At 36.6% G+C, this 24,172-nt stretch overlaps 1 protein-coding gene and 1 pseudogene across 2 annotated transcripts; one reads left to right on the top strand and one right to left on the bottom strand.

Moving 5' to 3' along the window:
- Positions 1-1,163: 1,163 nt before the first annotated feature.
- OTUD6B (OTU deubiquitinase 6B) lies at positions 1,164-22,694 on the bottom strand. Of its 2 annotated transcripts, none has more exons than XM_074319071.1 (7): positions 22,537-22,694; positions 21,731-21,882; positions 19,458-19,538; positions 11,647-11,959; positions 10,170-10,231; positions 6,898-7,004; positions 1,164-2,260 (listed from the first exon to the last, which is right to left on the bottom strand). In XM_074319071.1, the coding sequence occupies exons 1-7, from the start codon at positions 22,619-22,621 to the stop codon at positions 2,242-2,244; spliced, it is 819 nt and encodes a 272-aa protein (XP_074175172.1). In that variant the 5' UTR covers positions 22,622-22,694; the 3' UTR covers positions 1,164-2,241. The 2 variants fall into 2 exon arrangements, with proteins under 2 accessions (XP_074175172.1, XP_019572367.1); XM_019716808.2 differs by lacking the exon at positions 1,164-2,260 and adding an exon at positions 3,866-6,146.
- Positions 17,671-18,983, top strand: LOC109437517 (tubulin alpha-1A chain; annotated as a pseudogene).
- Positions 22,695-24,172: the final 1,478 nt, after the last annotated feature.

Raw genomic sequence — 24,172 nt, 5'->3', positions numbered from 1 at the left:
TGAAAGAGAAGATCTGGCAAAAGTGGGATAAGCTGCGGACTTAACTCTTAATTCATGTCAATGATGTGAGCCAGCAGATCAGCAAGTTGCATGGTATTAACACTTGATGCCTCCACACTTTCTGAGCTACCTGGGCCTTCCAAATTTTGTGCACAAGGTCTTGTGTCTAGGACTGGCCTGAAACTATACATGGAAAGGAACTGAAATATTATCTGAGCTTAGCTACTAAATCCTATACAAATCTACCACCACCCTTCACATCCATCTACTTCTTTCCACTGCTACTATCATATAGTTCCAAGTCTCATCATCTCTACCTGTACTGCCTGCTTCAATTATGTACTCTGCCTCTCTACCATTACATATATTGTCACTGTCATCAGTCATCTTCCAACAATAAATCTATAACTAAATAAAACCTTTTAACTTACATTGCTTGTAAGTTATAATCCCAACTATTGAGTTGGGACTCAAAACTCATCAGTCTAGCTCCAGCTTTATCTCCTGTCACAAACCTTGTAACTTTAGACCACTTGCTATTCCACAGCATCGAGTACATTTATTCATTTGCTATGCTGTTGATTTTGCCTATGTGCCTTTTCCACCTAACTACCAGCCTAGCTGTTCCTAATCCTTTGCAGAATCTGCTCAAGTATTTCCTCTATCATTTTTCTTGAACCATGACCTTCTCTCCAAGCAGAACTGCTTCCATACTTCTGTTGAAAGAGGACTTCATACAAACTCTAGTTTAGCATTTAATGCTTTGCATCATTGTTCTTTTCCTATTTCTCCCTTGCTACATATTTGAACTGCAATCTCTATAGCACGCTTGGCATAGAACAGGCATTCGGTAAATGTATATTAAACTGGTAATTTAAACTTTGGTGTTGTCTAAAAGAGCACCTAACATAAAGTCCATAATTGAGTCATACAATTGAGTCATATAAATATAGGAAAATTGAGTCATAAAATTGAGCATAAATTGAGTCATACAAATATGGAAAAAAAGAAACATGAGGCTCACAGAAGTTAAAAACATTGAGTGTCCATTTCTCAGGCACTGTCCAAGATGTCTAGTATACAATGAGTAAGTCATAGTAATTGCCCTCAAAGAGCTAAGGCTAGAGAGGTTAGAAAGAAAAAAAAAAAGAAATGTAAACAGGTCATTTATTCATCAGTTTATTTTCCAGTTTTACTGAGATATAGGTGACATATAATAAGATTGTATTTGTTTAAGGTGTACAACCTGATTTGATATATGTACAAGCATATGTTGTGAAATGATTACCATAATAATCAGATATAATAAGTGGCAATTACATGCTGGGCACTGATGCACTGGGAACGTAATAATGAAGACAAATTAGGTCACGTCTCTCATGAAGCCTACATTTCAATGCAATAAATGCTAATTTAAATAAGCACACAAAGTGGCAAATAACCCACTTTGCTGGTTCAAGGAAGACTTCCTGCTGTTGACTGAAATACACTCATAATGAGTTCAAAAGAATTAACCAGTTAATGAAATAAAAAATGTGAAGAGGAAAGCATGTAATAAAAGGAGCATGAAAAAAATTATTCACAGGCATGAAATACATCAGGCCACGGGGAATATAAATAATTCTAGCACATAAGTTTAAGAAAAGTAGTGACGAGAGCTGATGCTGGAGAGGTACATAGGACCAGTCATGAAGGACCTTGCTTAAATGCCATTAGGAGATTGTACTTCATCCTATAGTATTAAGGAGCCACTGGAAAGTTTAGGTTAGGAAGATAATAGTCAGATTTGCATTTCTGGCAGTTCACTTTAGCAGTATGAAGGAAAGGAGAGTTTAATGGAGTAAGACTAGAGACTTCTATACTATTTTGAGTCTTCTGTACTATTCTGAGACAGAAAAAGGGATAGAAAGGAAATGAGAGGGTAGAATGTGGGTTAAGACTGTGACTAGAACCTGATCTCATAGGTACATCAGATGGGGTAACCACAACTTAAGATGTGAAATAGGGGAACAGGAATTGGATAATATTTGGCAGGGTAAGGCTGTAGCACAAGTTCAGATTTATGAAGACATAAAAAAACTAGGAAGAGAAATGTAGAAAAGGAGATGGGGTTTACTATTTCAAACTTTTGAATTATCACCTGGTTCTTAAATGTACTCACTATGGACTCCCAGCTGAAAGGATTGTTGAGCTCTCTGCTGTATGGGATAACCTCGTGGAAGGTCAGCATCCACAGCTTTGTCAGCAATCAGAAATCAATCTATTTGGCAGGAAAATTGAAAAATCACACCAATTGACTGATTAATTGTTGACTGATTGATTGACTGAGACAGCATCATCTTGTGAACTCAGCACAGTACTAAGAACCTTAAATTCAATGTTAACCCAGATGGAGCTCTGGTATAGCATGAGAACAAGATGGTCAAGAGTAACAACCTGAAAAACAAGTCAGTGGAAGAGGCACAGCCCAGAACAGAGACTAAGGAGGAGGAGCTAGCAAAGAGTAGTGTTATGAAAAGAGAGAATTTCTCAAGGAACGAAAGGTCTAGTATTAAATGCAGCAGAAATTTCCAGTAAGATAAAAACAGGTTAAGTGGTCACTGGTACTACTCTTAGAAGCAGTTTCATTGGAGTGGTGGAGCCTTCAATACTGTTGTTGATTGAAGAATATATACATATATTTCAAAAAGACGTTTAAATAAATAGCTCCATGTGCAAATCGTGTCACTCTTCAACAATAATTAAAACAAGCTTTATAAATCTGGGGGGCTAGCCAAGGTAGGTTCTATTTAAACCGAGGCTAGATTAGTTAGCTGGGTGAAGCAGGTTGGGTGAAATATTCAACTCAAATGTCAGTTCAAAGGTCTTCAAGTAGAAGGGAACAATGGTGGGGGGTAAAGAACAAGAACTGATTGCTTCCTAAAATTTACTTTGAAAAACTTACTTAGAAACCCCATGAGTTCTAGTTTTTCTACAACATAGAGTCTGTTTTACCATGTTTCCCCGAAAATAAGACCTAGCCAGACCATCAGTTCTAACGCGTCTTTTGGAGCAAAAATTAATATAAGACCCGGTCTTATTTTAATATAAGATCAGGAATATAATATAACATAACATAACATAACATAACATAACATAACATAACATAACATAACATAACATAACATAACATAACACCGGGTCTTTTATAATATAACACAATATAATATAATAAATATAATACTGGGTCTTATGTAAGACTGGGTCTTACATAATAGAAGACCGGGTATTATATTATGTAATATAAAACACATAAATAAGTAGAAGAATTGATGTATATGAAAATATACTTGACAGGAAGAAAAAACACTCTCGTTTGTTCAATAAAAGTAGAAACAGTATGAAATTACTAATTAAATTATCAGAAAAACAATTGATCTACTCCTTTAGCTAGTTCATGACATGTACCAAGACAATATATTAACAAATGTGTACCAGCATAATAACTTGCATAAGCTTCCTTCACATTTTTATACACAAATACAAATGTTTTTCTTTTCTCCTTTAACACCCACCACTCTGAAAATATTCTTCTAATTCACTTGCCCTAAACAAACCTTCATTATTCTAAAAGGTTCTAAACTTCAATCTGATTTCTAAGCGCCATGCCTTAAATGGCTATATTTTATTATCTCCCTCTATTCTGTTTGGGCATAATGCTGTGTTCATATACTTATTCCAAATCTTTTAAATATAACAATCTGTTATTTTATTATTTTCAACTATGTGCAAGGACAAAATAAAGGCTGGATAAAATTCTAAAAAGAAATGAGTTCCTCTATTTCTATATTCTAAAATTGTTAAAGAATAACAATTTGAACAAATGTTTATTTTAATTCATTTTATTCTTCTTCTGGCACAGATATGAACAAAACTATATTGCTCACTATAGTTATACACACTCTTTTTTGCTTTACAGAAGTTGTAAACATATTTAAGTGAATAAAATTCTTGGCTTAACACGATTTTAGAACTCTAACGTACTTTTCAAGTTAGGACAAAAAAAAGCTTATGAAACTTCCATTAGATTATCATCATACAGCAAACTAAATTAGTATATCTGCTTTTAAATTAACATCTGCCATTTTTTAAAGACTTCAATTTTTATCTGCACTTTTATGAAAGAACAGAAGCTAACCATATAAATCTAGTTCATGACCATATTGGCCCTTTAAAAATAAAAAATAATAAAAATAAAAAATAAACCTATAATCAAGAAAACTCTATTAATCTTTTAGGAAAAAAAAAAGCTACCAATAAGTTATTTTAGAATACTTTAAATATAGATGGAATTTATAATTACTAGGTTTTATGGTATCTGATTTTATTAATGCTTATCTTTTAATTTTAAAGTAACATTACTTTAAAATAAAACCAAGGTGTTTAGTATTTTATAATTTCATTATTTTATAAATTTCAGACCCCAAAAAAAAGCTCAGATCATGGCTTACAAAAAAGGCAATCTTCAGAATACATTTTGACAGGCAGAATGGTTTTTAATCTCTTGAACTGGAATACCTTCATGTCATACTCTTGCTGTAGTTGACCAGCTTCCCACATTGTCACCTGCTAGGCACATGAGATTGACAACCCATTTTTAGAATTATAAACTCCATATTTAATTGCAAAAATTAGTTGCATTCATGGAGCAAAAATCAAATATTGTAAACTTCATGCTAAATGTTACTAGTTATTTCTAACTGGGAGAAAATAGACCCAACCAAAAAGATCTTGTTTTTCACAATACTCCCTTACATATAAATTATTTGACACATTTGTATATATGGGTGCCATCTTCTTAGAAAGAATACTATTGTGTGAAACCTGAACTCTGAGTTAGATAAATCATTCACACCAAAAAGTACTGTATACTGATTTCACTATACAGTCTTGACTCTCAAAGAGCGGCTTTCAACTTTATCCACACATGTAATACAAAAATTCTCAAATACTTGAGGCTAAAGAAAGGTTACATTAATAAATAAGGCTAACAAAATAACAAGTAATAAAGGTTTTCTTTTAATCCTGGAAAATGAAACAAAGAGAGAAAAATTTGTAAGACACATTGGAAAAAGGAAGAATTTGAAGTAAATTTGGCCTGGAATCTTTTTGCATTGCTATTCCTTCAACTTATACAAATTAAAGAGTAAAAGAGGCCACAAACTCTTTCTTAGTGGAAAAAGCTGCAAGAAAAGAAAAGCAGCTTAGTAGTGATGAAGAAAACACAACAAAGGATATAAAAATTTGTAGTTATGAAGATAATCAAGAAATTATGGTACTAATTCCTTTCTGAAGTTTAAGAAACAACAAGTAGTAACAAATGAATTAGACAGTAATTTGTTGGGTCTTTTTAAGTTACACACAAATAAAAGGATAATCTATAATTTTTTAGAAGTTTAAATCTGACACGGAACATCTTCTATTTACCTTTAAATTTGTCTCATTTCTTAAAACTTAACAACTGATTCCCGTCGGAAAAAATATTTTAAAATTCTTAATCATTAAAGCAAGCTTCTTAGCTGCACTTTGATGGAGTTATAAAAGCTTCACAGAATTAATCCCATCAATACCAAAGTTACTGCAATAAAGTTCATTCATAAGCATTAAATGTGATTATCACCAACACCATATTATGGCAATGACAAAGAGATTGAGTCATTTCAATTCTTCAAGAAAAATTACATTAAAATGGTTACTGAAAGCTTTTAGTAAAACACTTAAGATTTATTTCAACAGGATGTTCAGGAAATCCTACATTAATAAAAACATCAGCAAATAGGGTTGCATCTTGGTCTATAAATGATGTTCTCCATAATGGACTTGTGTTTTTAAAATATCACGTAGGGGACACTGGTTAAAGTTTATCTCTGACATTTTTTTTTAAAAACCTGTTAGCAGCTTTGCTATAAAACCTGATTAAAATAGCTGTGTTTTTCAGTCACATTTAGAACAATCCAGCACTTGGTACGAATACTCGTATCGGCATTCTTTACTAAAACATAGTTGTGCAACATTTTGTAAACTAGCTGCAATTTTCAGTAGCTCTGTTCACCAACCATGTAACAGAATTGTAATGTTCTCCTAAACCATATGCATGTCTCATATATCTGAAATAAAAAAAAAGAAATGAGTAGTTTTGAAGAATGTTTATAAACACTTATTATGTATATAAAACCAAGAACTCTGAATGAATCACTCCACAGAGGTATCATTCAATAAACTACATAAGCATTTTACTTAAAAGTTCAACACCATGTGAAAAGCAGTAGCAGTCAGTAAGATCTGTAAACCTGTCTGTTGAGTTTAGGTAAAACACAATCACTGTAGGGAAAAAAAGATTGAAATACTGAGTGCTCAATAAGCTTAAATTTTTACCTAAATCCAAGCCATTAATGACCACCTTAGTAGGTTTAGCTAATGAACACTAAAACCAGTAGCAAACTCTCCATGCTGTGTTTCAGAGATTTCTCAATCACATAAAATACTTTTACAATATGAAGAAAAAAAATCTCTAAGGAATAATCAGGCATATGAATATATTTCAGCCTTTTCACTTGTTGAAACTTTTATAATTATTAATGTCAATATGCAAACTAATGCTAAAATTTCTAACCTTTAGAAATGACTCTATTCTTAACATACACAAGAATAAATCACCAGAGATTTAAACAAGTATCTAAATCACGTATTTTGACAATTGTTTCTGATTTTATAATTGCCTTTAACATAAAATAAGCATAATTAATTCCACTGACAATATTTTTTTTTGATTAATCAACAACACAACCTAAAATCTTTTAATAATCCTTTTTGTCTTAATTATGAAAAATATAACAGTAGACATTTCTAGGTACTTACACAAGTATTAATGGTTTTTGGGGATATTCTTCGCCAACTACAATAGGAGGAGAATCTGCCTGTATTATCTCTATCGGTGTTTGTAAAATATGAGACAGGGCTCTTAGCTATAGAAAAGAAAATGCATTATTAAAAAAAAAAATGTAAATCTTATTGAAATAATAAACTACTAAGATACGCATGCATGAATAGTGCAATCAGTCAGAGCAGGGATCCGCTCTATTCTTCACTGTACACTGAGAGCCTGGCACATAGTAGGCACTTAATACATATTTGTTGAATTAACAAATAAATATTTATTAAATCAAATGCAGAAATTTCAAGCCCTAGCTACACAACAGCTTCTTAGAAATGTCAATAGTTAATAAAGTGAGGGGATGAATATTGGGTTCATTATACTAGTCTCTGCACTTTTGAATATAAGTGAAAATTTCCATAATAAAAAGTTTTTAAAAACTACTGTTTGGGGGGCCGGCCCAGTGGCTCAGGTGGTTAAGAGCTCCATGCTCCTAACTCCGAAGGCTGCCGGTTCGATTCCCACATGGGCCAGCGGGCTCTCAACCACAAGGTTGCCAGTTCAACTCCTTGAGACCCGCAAGGGATGGTGGGCTCTGCCCCCTGCAACTAAGATTGAACACGGCACCTTAAGCTGAGCTGTGTCCCGGATGGTTCAGTTGGTTGGAGTACGGACTCTCAACCACAAAGTTTCCAGTTCAATTCCTTGAGTCCCACGAGGGATGACGGGCTCTGCCCCTGCAACTAAGATTGAACACGGCACCTTGATCTGAGCTGCCGCTGAGCTCCCAGATGGCTCAGTTGGTTGGAGCGCATCCTCTCAACCACAAGGTTGCTGGTTCGACTCCCACAAAGGATGGTAGACTGTGCCCCCTGCAACTAGCAATGGCAACTGGACCTGGAGCTGAGCTGTGCCCTCCACAGCTAAGACTGAAAGGACAACAATTTGAAGCTGAATGGCACCCTCCACAACTAAGATTGAAAGGACAACAACTTGACTTGGAAAAAAGTCCTGGAAGTACATACTGTTCCCCAATAAAGTCCTGTTCTCCTTCCCCAATAAAAAAAAAAAAAAAAATCTAAAAAAAAAAAACCACTGTTCAGGCATCAGACCAAATCAATTACAATTTTGGCGGGAGAGGGGTAAAGAGAGGGAACAAGGCAGAATAGGAGGCTTATTTTTTCATTTTTTTAAGCTTTTCAGATGATTCTAATGTACAACTAATATTGACAGCCACTACTCTGTAATTTTCAAGGCACAAATAGAATGAGTTATGCATATGAACTGCACTATCCTTTCATGTAATTTCCATCCGATTAACATACAAGTTTCACACCATACAACATAAAATTAGAGCTTAAAGCCAGATGAATAATAGTTATTAATGCATGCAATCCTCACATAACCTGATGGGATAGGTACTACTGTTACACTTATTTTAAAGATCTAGAATCTGAGGCAGGGAAAGGTTAAGAGGCCTCCCTAAAGTCAAGCACAAAGAAATAAAATGAGTGAACGGAGGAAGTTCCTAAACAAATGAATCATTTAACAGTCTTTAATCATAGTGCCCAGATCTATGTATTGACCCCATTAGAAGACCATTCTGTCTTAAAGCATGGTCCCTTTAGGAAGCATGGTCTTTTTAAAGAATGTAAGAAATTACTTCAGGAATATGAAAAAGGTTCCATGTTTTGCGGCGGCAAATTTAATCTCATACTCTATCTCATAAAAATATACCTTTGAGGCACTTTTTTCTCATACCTACAAAAAACATTTTTTAAAAGCTACCTTGGAATGGAGGGTGCGAAGGAAATTCTGGAAATCTTAACATTCCTTCTAAGTCTTCAGAAATCATTTAAAGATTTTTCTCTTTAATAATTTAAATTTACCCCGTTGTGAAAACAGCAACTCTTGTTTCGTATGGATTCAGAGATGAACAACTTAAAAGAAATGTCCTTCAAGGGATTTTTCTAAAGCTTTTTTTTTTTTTTTTTTTTTTTTTACTTAAAGAGTCACTTAGGTCTCTAATACTCATATTAACTTGTGATCCTCATAACAAAGTTCAAGCATCTTTACTCCAAATGTAGTCATAAAGCTACTATGAAAACTTCCTGAGTTTCAGAGACCCAGGAGAGGCACACAAAACGAATAGGCAGTTCCCTCCAGTGGCTCGGAAGAGGTACAAATATAGCACTGCTCAGAAAAATTTTGAAGAAGCACTCATGTCATATCTTCAAACAACAGTTCTTAAAGTAAAATACTCAAATCCACAAACTATTCAAGATGACTAATCGTTATACAATATTAAGAGTGCTAGATTCATCCATCTGGTACTTTAGCTTACAAACTTTTATGCATATACTCTGCCTTATTTAGTGTCCACAAACGACCTACCCAGTACACACAGGGGTTTTAATATTCCTATTCTATAATTAGGAAATTCGAGCTCAGGAGGTTGCCTCCTTGCAGGAAGCAAGGTCACAAAACTGAGAAGTGAAAGGAAAAGCCAGGACCCAAATCCAAGACTTTCCCTCTTATCTCCTGAGTTTCTAATAACCCAAGCTGCCTCATCACCACTTGGACCTCTTAAATGTTTTGTTTATTTTATTTTAATGAAACAAAGTTAACAAAGCACATCAAATAATTAGAGCTAAAAAAAAAATCCTGATTAACTCTCTACAAGTGACTAAACACAGTTTTCTTACATATGAATTTTAATGCACCAATACTGCTTTCAAGTCAGTCAGTCATTATCAACTAGGAATTCAAGACACAATTCTAAAAGATGTGTGTGGCAGATTTGATCTGTAATTTAACATAAAAATATTGTTTTCTATTTCTGATGTAATGAATGTTATTTTTCCAATACTGACTTTCATCAGCTGAGCTACTAAGGTCAATATTAACTTTGCTTGAGTAAAATCGTTAACATTCATTAAGTCCAAAAAGAACAAATATATTGCCAATACCAGCATCACAAATGGAAACACTTACGCAGATCCAAAACTATCCTCACCAACCCACAGATCAAACACTGGGCAATTTAAAATGAAATAGTGTTTCACTTCCTGAAGGTACATACCTAAAGGCCTAAGAATATTAACCCCCTACTACTTCAATGCTTTGTCAGTAAAAAGCTAGCAAATATACAAAGAAAAGGAATCTTCAAAGAGAAATTGGGATCATCTGAATACTACAGATGGGATTTAGAAATAATTTAACAATCCACAATCACTATGAATAACTACAAACTTACCTCAAGCTGACCTCCCCATGCAGCTGTGTTTATAATATCATCACAGTACTTTCCAAACTCTTCTGTAAAAAATAAACAAAATATAGCACTTAATAATTTCCATAACTCATGTTATAAGATCCCTCTATTGCTCCCACGTTCCTGATGAAACTGGTCAAGATACGAATTTTCTCCTTCTTTACCTGTACTCTCCAGAATTTAATCCAATTCCTAGATCCAAACTTAACACATTCTAATTTTCTACCATCTTACCATCCAAGAGCAAAACAATACATTTCTGCTTCCCTCCCTCAGCCTGAGGCCCACAGACCTAACTACATAACAAGCCTACTTCCTTCTTTTTATCCCAAGTAATGTCCACCGCCAAAACTGTCACCTTATTCACTGTTTTGACATGTATTTTAAAGCCTAAATCTGCACCCAAAAGAGTATACCAAAAAAAGAAAAACGTAGCCTCTATAAAATCAGGTCCCCTATAACATAAGAAATGTGAGGGCCGGCCCAGTGGCTCAGGTGGTTAGAGCTCCATGCTCCTAACTCCGAAGGCTGCCGGTTTGATTTCCACATGGGCCAGTGGGCTCTCAACCACAAGGTTGCCAGTTAATTCCTCAAGTCCCGCAAGGGCAGCACCCCCTGCAACTAAGACTGAACACGGCACCTTGAGCTGAGCTGCCGCTGAGCTCCCGGATGGCTCAGTTGGTTGGAGCGCATCCTCTCAACCACAAGGTTACCAGTTCAATTCCTCGACTCCCGCCAGGGAGGGTGGGCAGTGTCCCCTGCAATTAAATTGAACACGGCACCTTCAGCTGAGCTGCCGCTGAGCTCCTGGATGGCTCAGTTGGTTGGAGTGCGTCCTCTAAACCACAAGGTTGCCGGTTCGACTCCCACAAAGGATGGTGGGCTGTGCGCCCTGCAACTAGAAACGGCAACTGGACCTGGAGCTGAACCGCGCCCTCCACAACTAAGACTGAAAGAACAACAAACAACTTGAAACTGAACGGCACCCTCTACAACTAAGATTGAAAGGACAACAATTTGACTTGGAAAAAAGGCCTGGAAGTACATATTGTTCCCCAATAAAGTCCTGTTCCCCTGCCCCAGTAAAATACTTAAAAAAAAAAAAATGTGAAAAAAGAATCAGGGGGAAGTACAAATGAGTTGAAACTCCTTTCCCAGAGATAGCATCAGATATGTAGTGCTTCCACATGTTATTTTGGAAGCATTCACGTTATTTGCATCAGTATCTTATATAAAATGACTAATATAGTTTAACTATAAAATGGTTGAGTACTTAAAAGATCTTAATAAAGCAAAATGTACTAGTATCTATTAAAATTATAGAAAATAATTCTGCCTAAATTTTGAGATATTTTTCGCCATAAGGACTATCGAGTTTTTATTCTCAGTCCCAAGAAGCACTTTATTTAATAATAACAACCACAACTGCAACAAGACATAGTAAAGAAAACTAAATTACCTGGAGTATACATATCTCCTGTATTAGGGTTTGTTAAAAATGGCAGAAATTCTTCCACATGGCTTTGCATATATTCAGCAGTCTGACTTCTTAAGGCAGCCACAGTCAGAGGGCATTCCTGTTCTTTCAGTTGATCTTCAATGGCTCTATACATACAGTGGCCATCAGATGGAATCTGTTTAATTTCCAACTGTCTAGCTGCCAGTATTTCAGCAAGTTTTTCACTTTCTACATGTCTAGCTCCAGATAGGTTCTCAATTTCAGCTTCAGCTATCCTTTCTTTCCGCTCCTTTTCTAATGCAGCTTTTTTGTCCTAAGAGAATGTAGGAAAGTTAATTCATAATAATTAGGACTAATTCACATTTATTAAGGAGATAGAAATGTAAGATCCTCAAAACATTGTTGCCATTTTTCTCCCTTCTCCCACAAGATCATATTGATGATCTCATCACTTGAAGAATGTTCTGTACTCTGAAATCCTTTAGAGGCAAACTATCTTTCTCATCTGTATGTTCCCAGCACCTAGCTCTGCACCTAGACAAAAGCTCTCAAATTTTTCTTTGAAAAATTTAAAAACTACTTGCCAAGTTTCCTAAAGCTTTACTTACTGATTTCAATGTACTGTATTAAGACTGACTTGTCCTAGGACTTAAAGCATATCATTATATTTAAGTCCATGCTACAGCAAGCTTTTTAACTTACCACTCAATCAGTGAGGCATTAACATGCTAAAGCATTTAGACGGGTACAGGAACTCTATTTATCTGGCTTTTAAAAAATATATGTGTAAACACAAGCATACACATTTTATTAACGTAACAGAAAAATATTCTTCATAAAAATTAAAATATTACAGATAAAGTTCTCCTTAAGGACCAGTGCCTGCTCTGGAGGTCTGCTGTATATCCTTCTCAATTTTTTCTCTATACATTTTAATAAATATAGATGCACTCATAGAAAATGTATAAAAAGTTTTTAACAAAAATAGTATACATTACATTCTGCAACTTGCTTTCCTTATTCAAATGTTGTAAGAAATCTTCCCATAAAACATATACAAGGATGAGGCAGGGAGAGGTCAATAAGATCTGTGACATGAAGAATGGATAGGAGGTAGAGTGAGAAGGCTGGAGAAGAGAAGATAAATCCTGACAGTTGGACTAGCAAGGATCAAAAGCCAGAAGCACTGTTTTATAAATGAACACATTACCAGAGAAAACTGTCAAGAGATGAGTTTGGGGGCAAAAAAGACAGGTACATAAAAACGGTCCCCAACTTTCGATGGTACGACTTATAATTTTTCGACTTTACAATAGTGTGAAAACATATACGTCATACATTCAATGGAAACCTTTGAATTTTCTATTTTGATCTTTTCTCAGGTTAGCAATATGCAGTAGGATACAGCTCTCATGATGCTGGGCAGCGGCAGTGAGCCACAGCTCCCAGTCAGCCATGTGACCAAAGGTAAACAACTAATATTCTATAGTGCATTCACTGTGTTAGATGATTTTGCCCAACTGTAGGTAAATGTAAGTGATCTGAGCACGTTTCAGGTAAGTTAGGCTAAGCTACTATGTTCAAAAGATTAGGTGAATTAAATGCATTTTCAACTTAAATGATATTTGCAACTTATGATGGGTGTATCAGAACTTAACCCTATCATAAATTGAGGAGTATCTGTAGTTGATATACATTAAGTCTAAGCATACATAGTTTTTTTAATTAAAAAAAAACAACACTAGAACATACACAAAATATTTATAGTACTTTTCTCTGGATGGTAGGATTACAAAATAAGTTTTATTTGGCTGTGTGTGTACATTGTACTTTTCTGCATCTGTCTAATTTTCCACTGTATGTTTTACTTGTATACTCACACGGGGAAATGCTTTTTAAGAGAATAAAAATAATTAAACTGAATTCTACAAATTTTTATATTGATAGCAAATTACAGGGTACACCTAGGAAAACGTAAAAATTTGCATATCCTTATCTCTAACTCTTTGGGGAAGAAGCAGCAAATGGAAAGGCAAATTCCAATTTAACTTAATGCCTGTTAAGTGCCATGCTAGATTAACCTAAAATGACCTAAACCAAAAACTGAATTACCTGAACCAAAAACTATTTTCTCCCTAATAAAACATAAACCTATTTAAGTTTTGTCTCCAAATTCCAACCATTCCAGAAGTAACATGCATAAATTTATCTCACTGAATACCTACAACTGTAGATCACAGCAGCATAAAACCTTAAAACACATGGTGATGCTATTACTTTATAAAAGACTAAAAACCATTTTGAGAAGGGAGAGGGAAAATAAGCACTTTAGATATCATCTAATCCAAAACCCCTCATCCTCTTCTGAGGAAACTGCACACAGAAAGATTTCCAAAGGCAATATAGCTGGGCAGAGCACAGCAGGTGCCAAAGACAACACTACAGAACTATTTCTATCCAGGCACCTGAATCAGAATAAAAGTGGGAGCAGATGGGAGCTGGTCTTAACGATGTCATGTACTATTTACTGGAAGAGTAGAACTTTATACTACCTGCAAAACCATTGTGAAGCCTCTAAAATACTAATCCAGTCACTTCATTTTTTTCTCCTTATGCTCTGCTTCAATATTACAAAGCAATTTCTTTTCCAGGGCACTAGGTGGGATATCCACTGGATTGTTTTCCCAACAACGTATTGTAAATGAAAAAGCAATTCTATGGAATATAACCTCATAGGGTGATCTGATCCTAAGTTCCTAACTGGGCAGGTCTTGGTGAGTACTCAAGCCCCAAGCATAAACTGCTTTAGAAGACTTATCGATTGTTTCTGTGCACCTAGGTTAACACACTTTGAAATGTCCCCTTTCATAGCCCTCCAGCAAATGCAATGACTACCCTCAAGAGAGCAAATAATCCTACTATCCTGTAATCTTGATTCCCCGCCTTGCTTTCTCCCACCTTCACGTAATTTTTCTTCATGTTCCTTCCCTCCTTAATCTCAAACGCATAATAGAAAGTGCAAACTGTTATTCTCTGAAGCATTTGAGATCTTACTCCCTGGCATATGTCCTCAGTTTAGCTCAAATAAATTCTTATAAAAATTCTCTACAGATATGGAAATTTCTTATGTCAACAGTATAGTTTCCTAATGGCACTAGGCACTTTGGTTTCCATAGCCCTAGTACTGGAGCCAGAATGAGACCAATAAAATCTAAAGAAAACGTATAAAAGATAAAAATAGTATGTAACTCATAAATATATCATCAGTAAAACTAGACTCGTGTTAATATAGTAAGACAGCAAAAAAAACTCTGAAGAGGAACATTAAGAACTGGGTACTTACTAGTCCTGGGTTTGTATCAAACTTTCAGCATGCCATTGAGACAACTTGGGCCTCAGTTTTCTCATTTACAGAAAAAAGCAACTGAACTAGATCTCATTCCAGCTCTCAAATTTCGTATTAATGGAACTTAGATCTTTTATTGAAGTTCTTTGAATTGAATAAATACTCTCTATGCTTTTCTAGATTAAAAATAAGAGATTTGCTCTATAACATTCCAATAATAAATCTTCATAAAGTTTTATCATGTTTTTCTACCAGAGTTGTAGCTCTCCCAAAGATAAACACCATTAGTTAATTAGCTTTTCAATCATTGATGCCTTTGGCCAAAAAAAAAAGAGGTTTGAAATAAGTCTAATACCCAATTACCCACCCTGTTCTCAGGTTCCATTTTCTTATGTATCATAAGCTTTTATGTTTTCTGTTTCACAATCCTACTAATATAAGAAAGCAAAAGAAACTTAGGGCATTACTTTTAGGGTATTTTCTCTGCCAAGTGCTAAAGAAGCTAATTATAAAAAATGATGTGTCGAGGGTATAGCCAAAAAAGCTATACCCTGCATATTTCAGCTATGTAGTATTTTAGGAAAAAAACTACAAAATGTTTGAGAAAGATAAGGAAGTTTAATTTGTTTTTGTTTGTTTTGTTGCCTAAGGGTCTGGGTGGGATGAAAAAGTTTTTATAAAGACAGGAAGAAGTTGTAGCCTCATGTTTCCCAGAATTAAATAGGCTACTCTAAAATACAATTACTAAGTAGCGGAAATTCCAATATTGTGTCATGCTAATGCCAAGCAAAAATTCTGCCCTTTGTTTTTGATCTATAGAAGCAAGATGAAAATCATAAGGCTATCATAAAAATACATATCATAAGTAGGAAGCTGAACTAGATAACTTTCAAGATGTCACGAAATCTAATTTCACGATTCTATGAAATTCACAATCATATTTGCTCAAGAATAAAATTTTACCTACGTGTGAAAAATGTTTGCTAATTTGAATTTAATCAACTTTCAAACAAACAAAGATACTGGTTTTAGGCTGAATTTTTTTAAGAAGTATATTATGCAGTAGTTAATATGATAAATGATACCATTACCTGTTAACCCAGGAGTTCTCCAGGCCTTGAATTAGAGCTTTGGAAACAGTATATTACTTAGTATTCACAATAACTCTATGAAGTATTATTTCCCCCCATTTATACATGTGAAAACAAGGCTTTAAAAGGTTAAGAATTTTACCTAAAGTCACAAAGTAAGTGGGATTAAAACCCCATCTGTCTGATGCCAAAGTCCATGCTCTATTAAATCACATACTAAATTATCAGATTCAAAGCTAGCTTAGAAATAAACTTAAATCCTAGAAAACATCAAATGTTAGTAAAACAGTATTTGGAACTAAAAAGATTGGATTTAAACATCTTTTTTTTTTTTAAAGTGAAAAAGCCTTACTTGATATCATGAACTCACTAATTCCAATAAGTCAGTTCCTTACAGTTCTTTGATAATGCAAAATTTCATTCCCACATTTTTGTCCATAGAATTTCTCCTACTTCAAATATCCTACCTAAAAAACTATATTTCCTTAATTTTCCAACAAAGTATTTAACACTTAGCCCAATTAACCTTTCCATCTATAAACAAACAGAGGCTATCTTGACAAGCCTGATACACTCGAAAACTGAAAATAACCACATGGGACATTTTCATCTTAAGAAATTCCTAACTGAGCAAGTAATGGTGGGAACTCATGACCTAAGGCCTATATGATAGATTAATGTCTACCTTGAGTAAGCCCTATCCACTGTTTTTGTGGATCTAGAATAATATACTTAAAATCGATCTATAGACCTCCAAAGATAAACACCACGGTATGGGCGAGACAACACCAACATTCCTCATTTTTACCTTTTACCCCCATACCTCTGTAAACTATCCTGTTAACTATCCTGCACCCATCACTATAAAAGAAACGTTCTCTCTCCATTTCACTTTCTATCCAGTCCTAGAGATTTTCCGCTTTACTTTCTCCCACCTCCTTAATCTGCCACCAATTGATTTCATGTAACTTTATGTCTTCTCCTTTCATTCTAATCTATAAACTGCAAAACTGTTATTCCCAGGGGCACTACCTCAATCCTCTGATTATTTTTGCTTGCGACACTAGCCCCAAACCCTTGGCTCAAAATAAACTCTTTAAAACTTTCTTTACGTTTGAAATTTCTTTCATCAACAGTTCCGATTTAAAAAAAAAAAAAAATTCTCTGAATTTTCTTCATTATTAACCATTACATAGGTATCTACATAATTCTCTGAGAATTTTAGATAGCTATATATCTTGCTCAACTTCTAGGTTCAAATCCTTGTTTCACCACTTACTACTATAGTTTTAAACCAAAGTTGTGCATCAGAATCATCTTGGCCCACACTCTGAAGATTGTGATTAAGTCTGGGATAATATATTTGTAAAAAAAATATCCTACGCACACCCCTTACCTAGCCCCACCCTTCTACGTGAACAGAAAATTGAATATGCTATTTCATATTGCCTTAGGCCTATTTTCTTCTCTATAAAACGGGGCTAAGAGGCAGGTTCCCTTACATAGACCACGTAAGAGTCACGCTATAAGAAGCAACAACCTCTTCCTCTCAGCCATCCGCCTGGCAGCTGCAAAGTAGCAACAACCATGCTTGAGTGCATCTCCATCCACTTTGGCCAGGCTGGTGTCCAGATCGGCAATGCCTGCTGGGAGCTCTACTGCCTGGAACATGGCATCCAACCCAATGTCCAGATGCCAGGTGACAAGACCACTGGAGGAGATGACTTCCTCAGTGAGACAGGTGCTGGCAAGCATGTGCCCAGGGCAATGTTTTAGACCTGGAACCCACAGTCATTGATGAAATTCACACTGGCACCTACCACCAGCTCTTCTACCCCAAGCAGCTCACCACAGGCGAGGATGATGCTGCCAATAACTATGCCTGGGGGCATTACACTATTGGCAAGGAGATTATTGACCTTGTCGTGGACCAAATTCGGATACTGGCCGACCAGTGCACAGGTCTTTAGGACTTCCTAGTTTTCCGCAGCTTTGGCAGAGGAACTGTTTCTGGGTTCACCTCCCTGCTGATGGAACGTCTCTCTGTTGATTATGGCAAGAAATCCAAGCTGGAGTTCTCCATTTACCCATTTACAGGTTTCCACAACTGTAGTTGAGCCCTACAAGTCCATCTTCACCACCCACACCACCCTGGAGCACTCTGATTGTGCCTTTATGCTTGACAATGAGGCCATCTATGACATTTGTTGCAGAAATCTTGATATTGAGCACCCACCCAACCTACACTAACCTGAACAGGCGGATAGGTCAAATTGTGTCCTCTATCACTGCTACCCTCAGATTTCATGGAGCCCTGAATGTTGACCTGACTGAATTCCAGACCAACATGGATGCCCTATCCCCAACATCCACTTCCCTCTGGCCACATATGCCCCTGTCATCTCTGCTGAGAAAGCCTACCATGAGCAGCTTTCTATAGCAGAGATCACCAATGCGTGCTTAGAGCCAGCCAACCAGATGGGAAATGTGACCACTGCTGCCTATTGTAATGTGGTTCCCAAAGATGTCAATGCCACCACTGCTACCATCAAGACCAAGCATACCATCTAGTTGTGGACTGGTGCCCCCCTGGCTTCAACGTTGGCATTAATTACCAGCCTCCCACTGTGGTACCTGGTAGAGACCTGGCCAAAGTACAGCAAGCTGTGTGCATGCTGAGCAACACCACAGCTATTGCTGAGGCCTGGGCATGCCTGGACCACAAGTTTGACATTATGAATGCCAAGCGTGCCTTTGTTCACTGGTACGTGGGTGAGGGCATGGAGGAAGGAGAGTTTTCTGAGGCCCGTGAGGACATGGCTGCCTTTGAGAAAGATTATGAGGAGGTTGGTGAGGATTCTGTTGAAGGAGAGGGTGAGGAAGAAGGAGAGGAATACTAAAGTTAACATGTCACAAAGGTGTTGCTTTTATAGGGAAGCTTATTCTGTTTTAAACATTGAAAAGCTGTGGTCTGATCAGTTAATTTGTATGTAGTAGTACATACTCTCATATACAATTACTGGCCTATGCTTTAAAACATGACGCTTTGTTACAGACCCAACCTGTCCATTTCTCTGATGGGTTTGAATAAAGTATTCCCTGTCTTAAAAAATAAAATGAAATAAAATAAAATAAAATAGGGACAAGAAATCCTACTTCATAGGATTATTGTCAGGACTAAATGAGATTTCATGTAATATATAAGCCTAGCCTAGTATCTGGCACATTGCAAGTGCTTCATAAATGTTAGTTCAGGTCCTTTGACAATGTTGGTTGAGGTCCATTAATTTTTTTTCTACTACCCCCTATATAATACCTAAGGTAGTACTGAGCACACAACACAACTTAAATATTTGGTGACATGATTTTCATACCCGTCTCTTTTGTGCTTTTGATATCCGAGGCAGCTGATTCTCAAGAACCAAGTTTGAAATGTTAACAGCAACAGACTCTATCTGAAGAAAACAGAAAGCATTAACTAGTTAATGAAAAATACTTTGTTATTATTCAAAGTATCAGATAATTACATTATTGAAAATCACAAACATGTGTAATCCCATAATTCAAATTTGAGTAACAGCACTAGATAAATATTAGATAGCATGGTTTTGTCTCCTTTCTCTATTTATAAGGGAGAATTTGTCAGATTCCCAAGAAGTTTCCTTATATCTCTTCAAAGATAGTGCTCATCATTGCAAACTTTCCTTCCTTCTTAGCATGCCTACTCCATTAATCTAAACACTTCTTTTAAGTGCCAATTCAGTCAGCACTTCACACTTCCATTCTCCAAATGTGGCAGCAGAGGTCTTTCTCCAACACAATTAGCCAGAACCTGATGAGCACTACTTCTGGACCCTAGTAACAAGTTGAGGTTTTTCTATCCTTTCCCATCTACAAACTGATAAGTATAAGTAAAATTTAACTTACAATTATCATTGAGATATTACAATCAATCTTAATCATTAAACGAAGATTATGTTTGCTGAAGAAAAACAAGATGCTAGGCTAGACCTGTAACTATCAGGATTATTAACTAGTATTTTATTACTGCAAACATAAACTATTTTTTAGTATGTATGATACATACATAAAACAGATTGAGGCCTCTAATAACAGACTCAGTCAGCACTCAGCAAGGCTATGGCTCAAATGATTAAAATATCAAAATAAGATTAGGATTTCAAAGAGTGGGTATCAACTTTAGGGAAATTAGTATACTTATATTTTTCAGAGGAATCTGTTTTTACAAACTGCCATACTGACAACAGGCAAGATAAGAGAGAAGTATCTGAGAAAAAAAGAGAATACAATGACATAAGAATTCAGGCAGTGTTCAGAAAGAAACCTAACTTAAGTTAATGAAAAAGATAATAGTTCAAAGCAGAATGGGAGTTTGTATTTTAGCAGTTAGACAATATGTAGCTTAAGAATCAAACAGTTTTGTCTTGGAAACCTAGGAAAGAAATCTCAAAACTGAAAGGCCTGAGAGAACAAACAAAACTATCTTAACTAACAGAAAAGACGGGGAGTCAATCAGGAATACCATGATTGTGACAATACAATTAAACACCTGGAGCATCAAGCCTTGTAACTTGGAAATAAAATGTTAAGGGAACAGAAGGTCAGGATCTTGATGACTGGCTAATAAAATTAAATAACAACCATTGTAAATCAGTACAGACAAGCTGTTTTTCCTGCCAACAGCAGACTGAAGATGAACCAAATAAAATAAAATTTAATTATGGTAGAAAAAAATGTGCATAGACATAAGAACTTTTCTAACTACCAAAATGGAGTAAGGTTATGAACTCTGATCCTTGACATCCAAACCTGAAGCAATAAACCACCACACTATACAAAGTTATAACAGAATTCAACATTCACATCCTGGAATTAAGACAACTCTGGCTTTGACACTTAATAGATACTATGAATTCAGGACAATGTTCTAGATGTCTCGGAGTCTGTTTCCCACTTGAAAAAATAAAATTACCTACACTTACTTCATAGGTAACACCTCATAGAGTGTTATTATGAGAATTATATGAGATAATGCTTATAATATGTTAAACATAGTGCTTGGCACACAATACATATTAGCTATAATGATAAAATAAGTTAAAATTATGACAGTATGCTCCAATTTACCCAATAAACACCAGTAAATTTTCATTCATTACAACTTGTTCATAAAGCACTTTTATAACTTAAAAATGATTTCACATTCATTGTCCCATTTGATTCTCACAAAATCTTTCCTTAAACAGCAGAAGTATTTGTATCATATTATGCAGAGAAATTTATGCTCAGGAAGTGTAAATAACGTTACCCAGGTTACAATTATATTTAATGGCAATTCTGGGGACTAAAAGTCTGGTCTTTCAACTTTCATTTGGTGAAACTTCCTCTAGTCCACTTTTATCAATCTGTTCATCCTTGGGGCAAGTAAATAGTTAAAGTGTACATTCTTTGCTGACCTCCTTTACAAAAAATACACTACCATGTAAACCTGGTCACAAAAGGTGACCCATGAACATGGTTGACTTCATTTCCCTCCAATTTTATAATTTTATATAGTAAACAGTATAACAGAATTGGTCAATTGCTTTCAAATACTGTAGGCAAAGAAAAACATTATTTCCCATACTTTACTCTGCTTAGAAGTCAGCTTCAATTGCTCCAGTTCCTCTCTCTGTTTCTTTTCCATTTCTGCTTCCAACTTAGCAACATCATCAGTGAGTTGCTTCCTCCTCTTTTTGTCATTCTTGGGAACAGCATTCTTCATACCTTGAATTTTGGCTGAAAAGCCACCAAAATTTTTAACTCAAAAACTCACATGTTAAGAACAAATGAGAAATAGGAACAATAAGGGGATGAGTAAGAGGACATGGTATACAAAAAGTAATTAAGAAGAAGAGTAATTACATTAACAATCAGACAATTACGGAGAAGAGCCCAGATGAAGCTGAGACTCCCCTCCCCCCCCCCCCAAAAAAAATCTCCTTAACAGAACGGTGAGTTTGCTGTGGAAGGAAAAAAAAAAAAATGACTAAAGTCTAAATCTTTCAAGTACCCCTTCTGAGTCCTCAAAATTGAGGTAAGGCATTTTCAAAAGCACCCATTACGGCCAAGCGTCGGTAACTGGGCAGAAATAAGAAAGGGAGACCGGGGAGGGAGGCGCAACAGCCTGGGTCCGCACGCTGTTCAGACACCAGCACCGGAGCTGCCGCGCAGGGCAGGGGGAAAGCGGCGGAGCTGAGAAAAGGAAGCCACTGAAGGCTTAGGAGATTAAGGGACCGCCGGGGAAGGGCAGGCGGAAGGGAAGAGGCCACTTGCTACTTTAGGGAAGTCCAGGACGACGCACATTAGAAGCCTCTCAAGATTCCCCAGAACCGGCCTGCTAAGCGCCCTTCCCTGGGTCCGGCGACTTCTAGGTACCCGCTTGCCCCTCACCTTGCAACTCCTTTTTCTCTTTGCGATGCCTTCTCACCAGCTGCTCCTCCTCCTCATCCAGCCCCTCCACCAACACTGCCTCCATAATCACAAGGTAACCCACCACTCACGACAGAACAATCCTGCACCACCCGCTGGCAGGCACCTCCCACCCCTCAACCCTGACCCGGGGCGCCATTGGCCAGACTGGGGCACAGCCCCGCCTTCTAGGCGGTCCCGGATTTAGGCCTAGTCATTGGTAGAAGTAAAAAAGAGGGCAAACTGCGCGCCTGCGCACTCCCTTGACAATCGCCCTTACTATAGGGGAGAGGCGGGGGAGGGGTACAGCCGAAAGGCGAGGGAGTGTGGCTTGGCCAGCTGGAGTTTGTGGCCTGGTGATTGGCTAACTGGCTAGAGCACCTAGAGCAATAAAGCTGTAAGCTGGGCTGCTCTTCTGAGGTGAGGGGCGCAGAGATGACACAGAACCATTTTGGAAGTTCTTGTTTTGCTCCATTGCCCCTTTAATCCGTACTGTTGGTCCCATTGCTAACAGCTATTGAAAAGGTAAGAAAGAAAAATGAAACATTTTAATAAAACCGTTGATAATTATCAATGGGAATCTTTGGGCTGAATCAATCAAACAGTAGGTAATTAAATTTTTTAATGGACTTTAAGCTGCCATCCCAGGGGAACTGCCTTGCAGGTTTTACTGTTCAAACCTTCGGAATATTAAAACTGGGCAGGATAACCTTTGGACTGGGGCTAAAGCAACATTGTATCTCAAACATTTGTTTACAAAGAAAATAAGAAAGCAGATGTGACTACCAGACTGAAAATTAAACACATTCTTTATGTGGACGGAAAAGGGGCTACATTAAACCTGACAAGCTCAGGAGACTGAAAATAAACATATAGGATGGCATGAACATAATTCCTAACGTGGGCCATGGCTGGAAGTCACAGCCTGTAGCTTCCTTGACAAAGTTCAATCTTTACCTTAAGTAAGCCTGTCTGTTGTCTTTTGCATCTATGATAACATGCCCTTGGAATGTCAGTAATCCCTTTTTCTGGACCAGAGCAGGAAACTACAAAATCCCTCATTATTATTCTTGTCCCTGATTACCATCTCTATATGCTGTAAAAAGTGAACTATTAACTATCCTGTATCCACCTACAGTGAAAGAAGTATACCTGTCTCTCCAATTTACTTTTATCCAATCCTAGAGATTTCCCCACTATGCTTTCTCCCACCCCCTTCACCAATGGATTTCATGTAACCCTCCTTTGATTCTATGTATCAAATAAGCTGCAAACTGCCATTTCTCGGAGCATTTTCTCAATCCCTTGAGATTTTGCTTTCCCAGCAATTATCCTCAATTTGGCTCAAATAAACTCTTACAAGTTTTTGCTTAGGCTGGATGTTTTTTCATCAACATTAGTTGGCATAGTGGGCAGGATCCCAAAGCCCACCCAGGACCACTCTGCAGACCCAGATTCTGTACTAAGTCCTAGCAGGGCGTTGTTGTGCCCCACCAGCTCTCTGCTTCTCATTGGGTGAACTTGGGTGAATTTTTCTTGGAATTGTTTTAAAGTAGGAGGCCCTGACTTTATCTGAGCTGGTTTTGTTTGTTTGTTTTTGTTTTTTAATCATCGAGGT

This window comes from Rhinolophus sinicus, linkage group LG14, assembly GCF_036562045.2.
Source record: "Rhinolophus sinicus isolate RSC01 linkage group LG14, ASM3656204v1, whole genome shotgun sequence".
Lineage (NCBI taxonomy): Eukaryota > Metazoa > Chordata > Mammalia > Chiroptera > Rhinolophidae > Rhinolophus > Rhinolophus sinicus.
The sequence above is the reverse complement of the archived record's forward strand: the minus strand, read 5'-3'. Positions and strand labels throughout refer to the sequence as shown.

Coding starts and splice junctions, on each gene's coding strand:
- OTUD6B (XM_019716808.2), bottom strand. CDS start 22,621: ATGGAGGCAGTGTTGGTGGAGGGGCTGGATGAGGAGGAGGAGCAGCTG. Junction 21,883..22,536: donor AGAGAAAAAGGAGTTGCAAG/GTGAGGGGCAAG, acceptor GTGGCTTTTCAG/CCAAAATTCAAGGTATGAAG. Junction 6,147..6,897: donor CAAAAACCATTAATACTTGT/GTAAGTACCTAG, acceptor TTTTTATTTCAG/ATATATGAGACATGCATATG.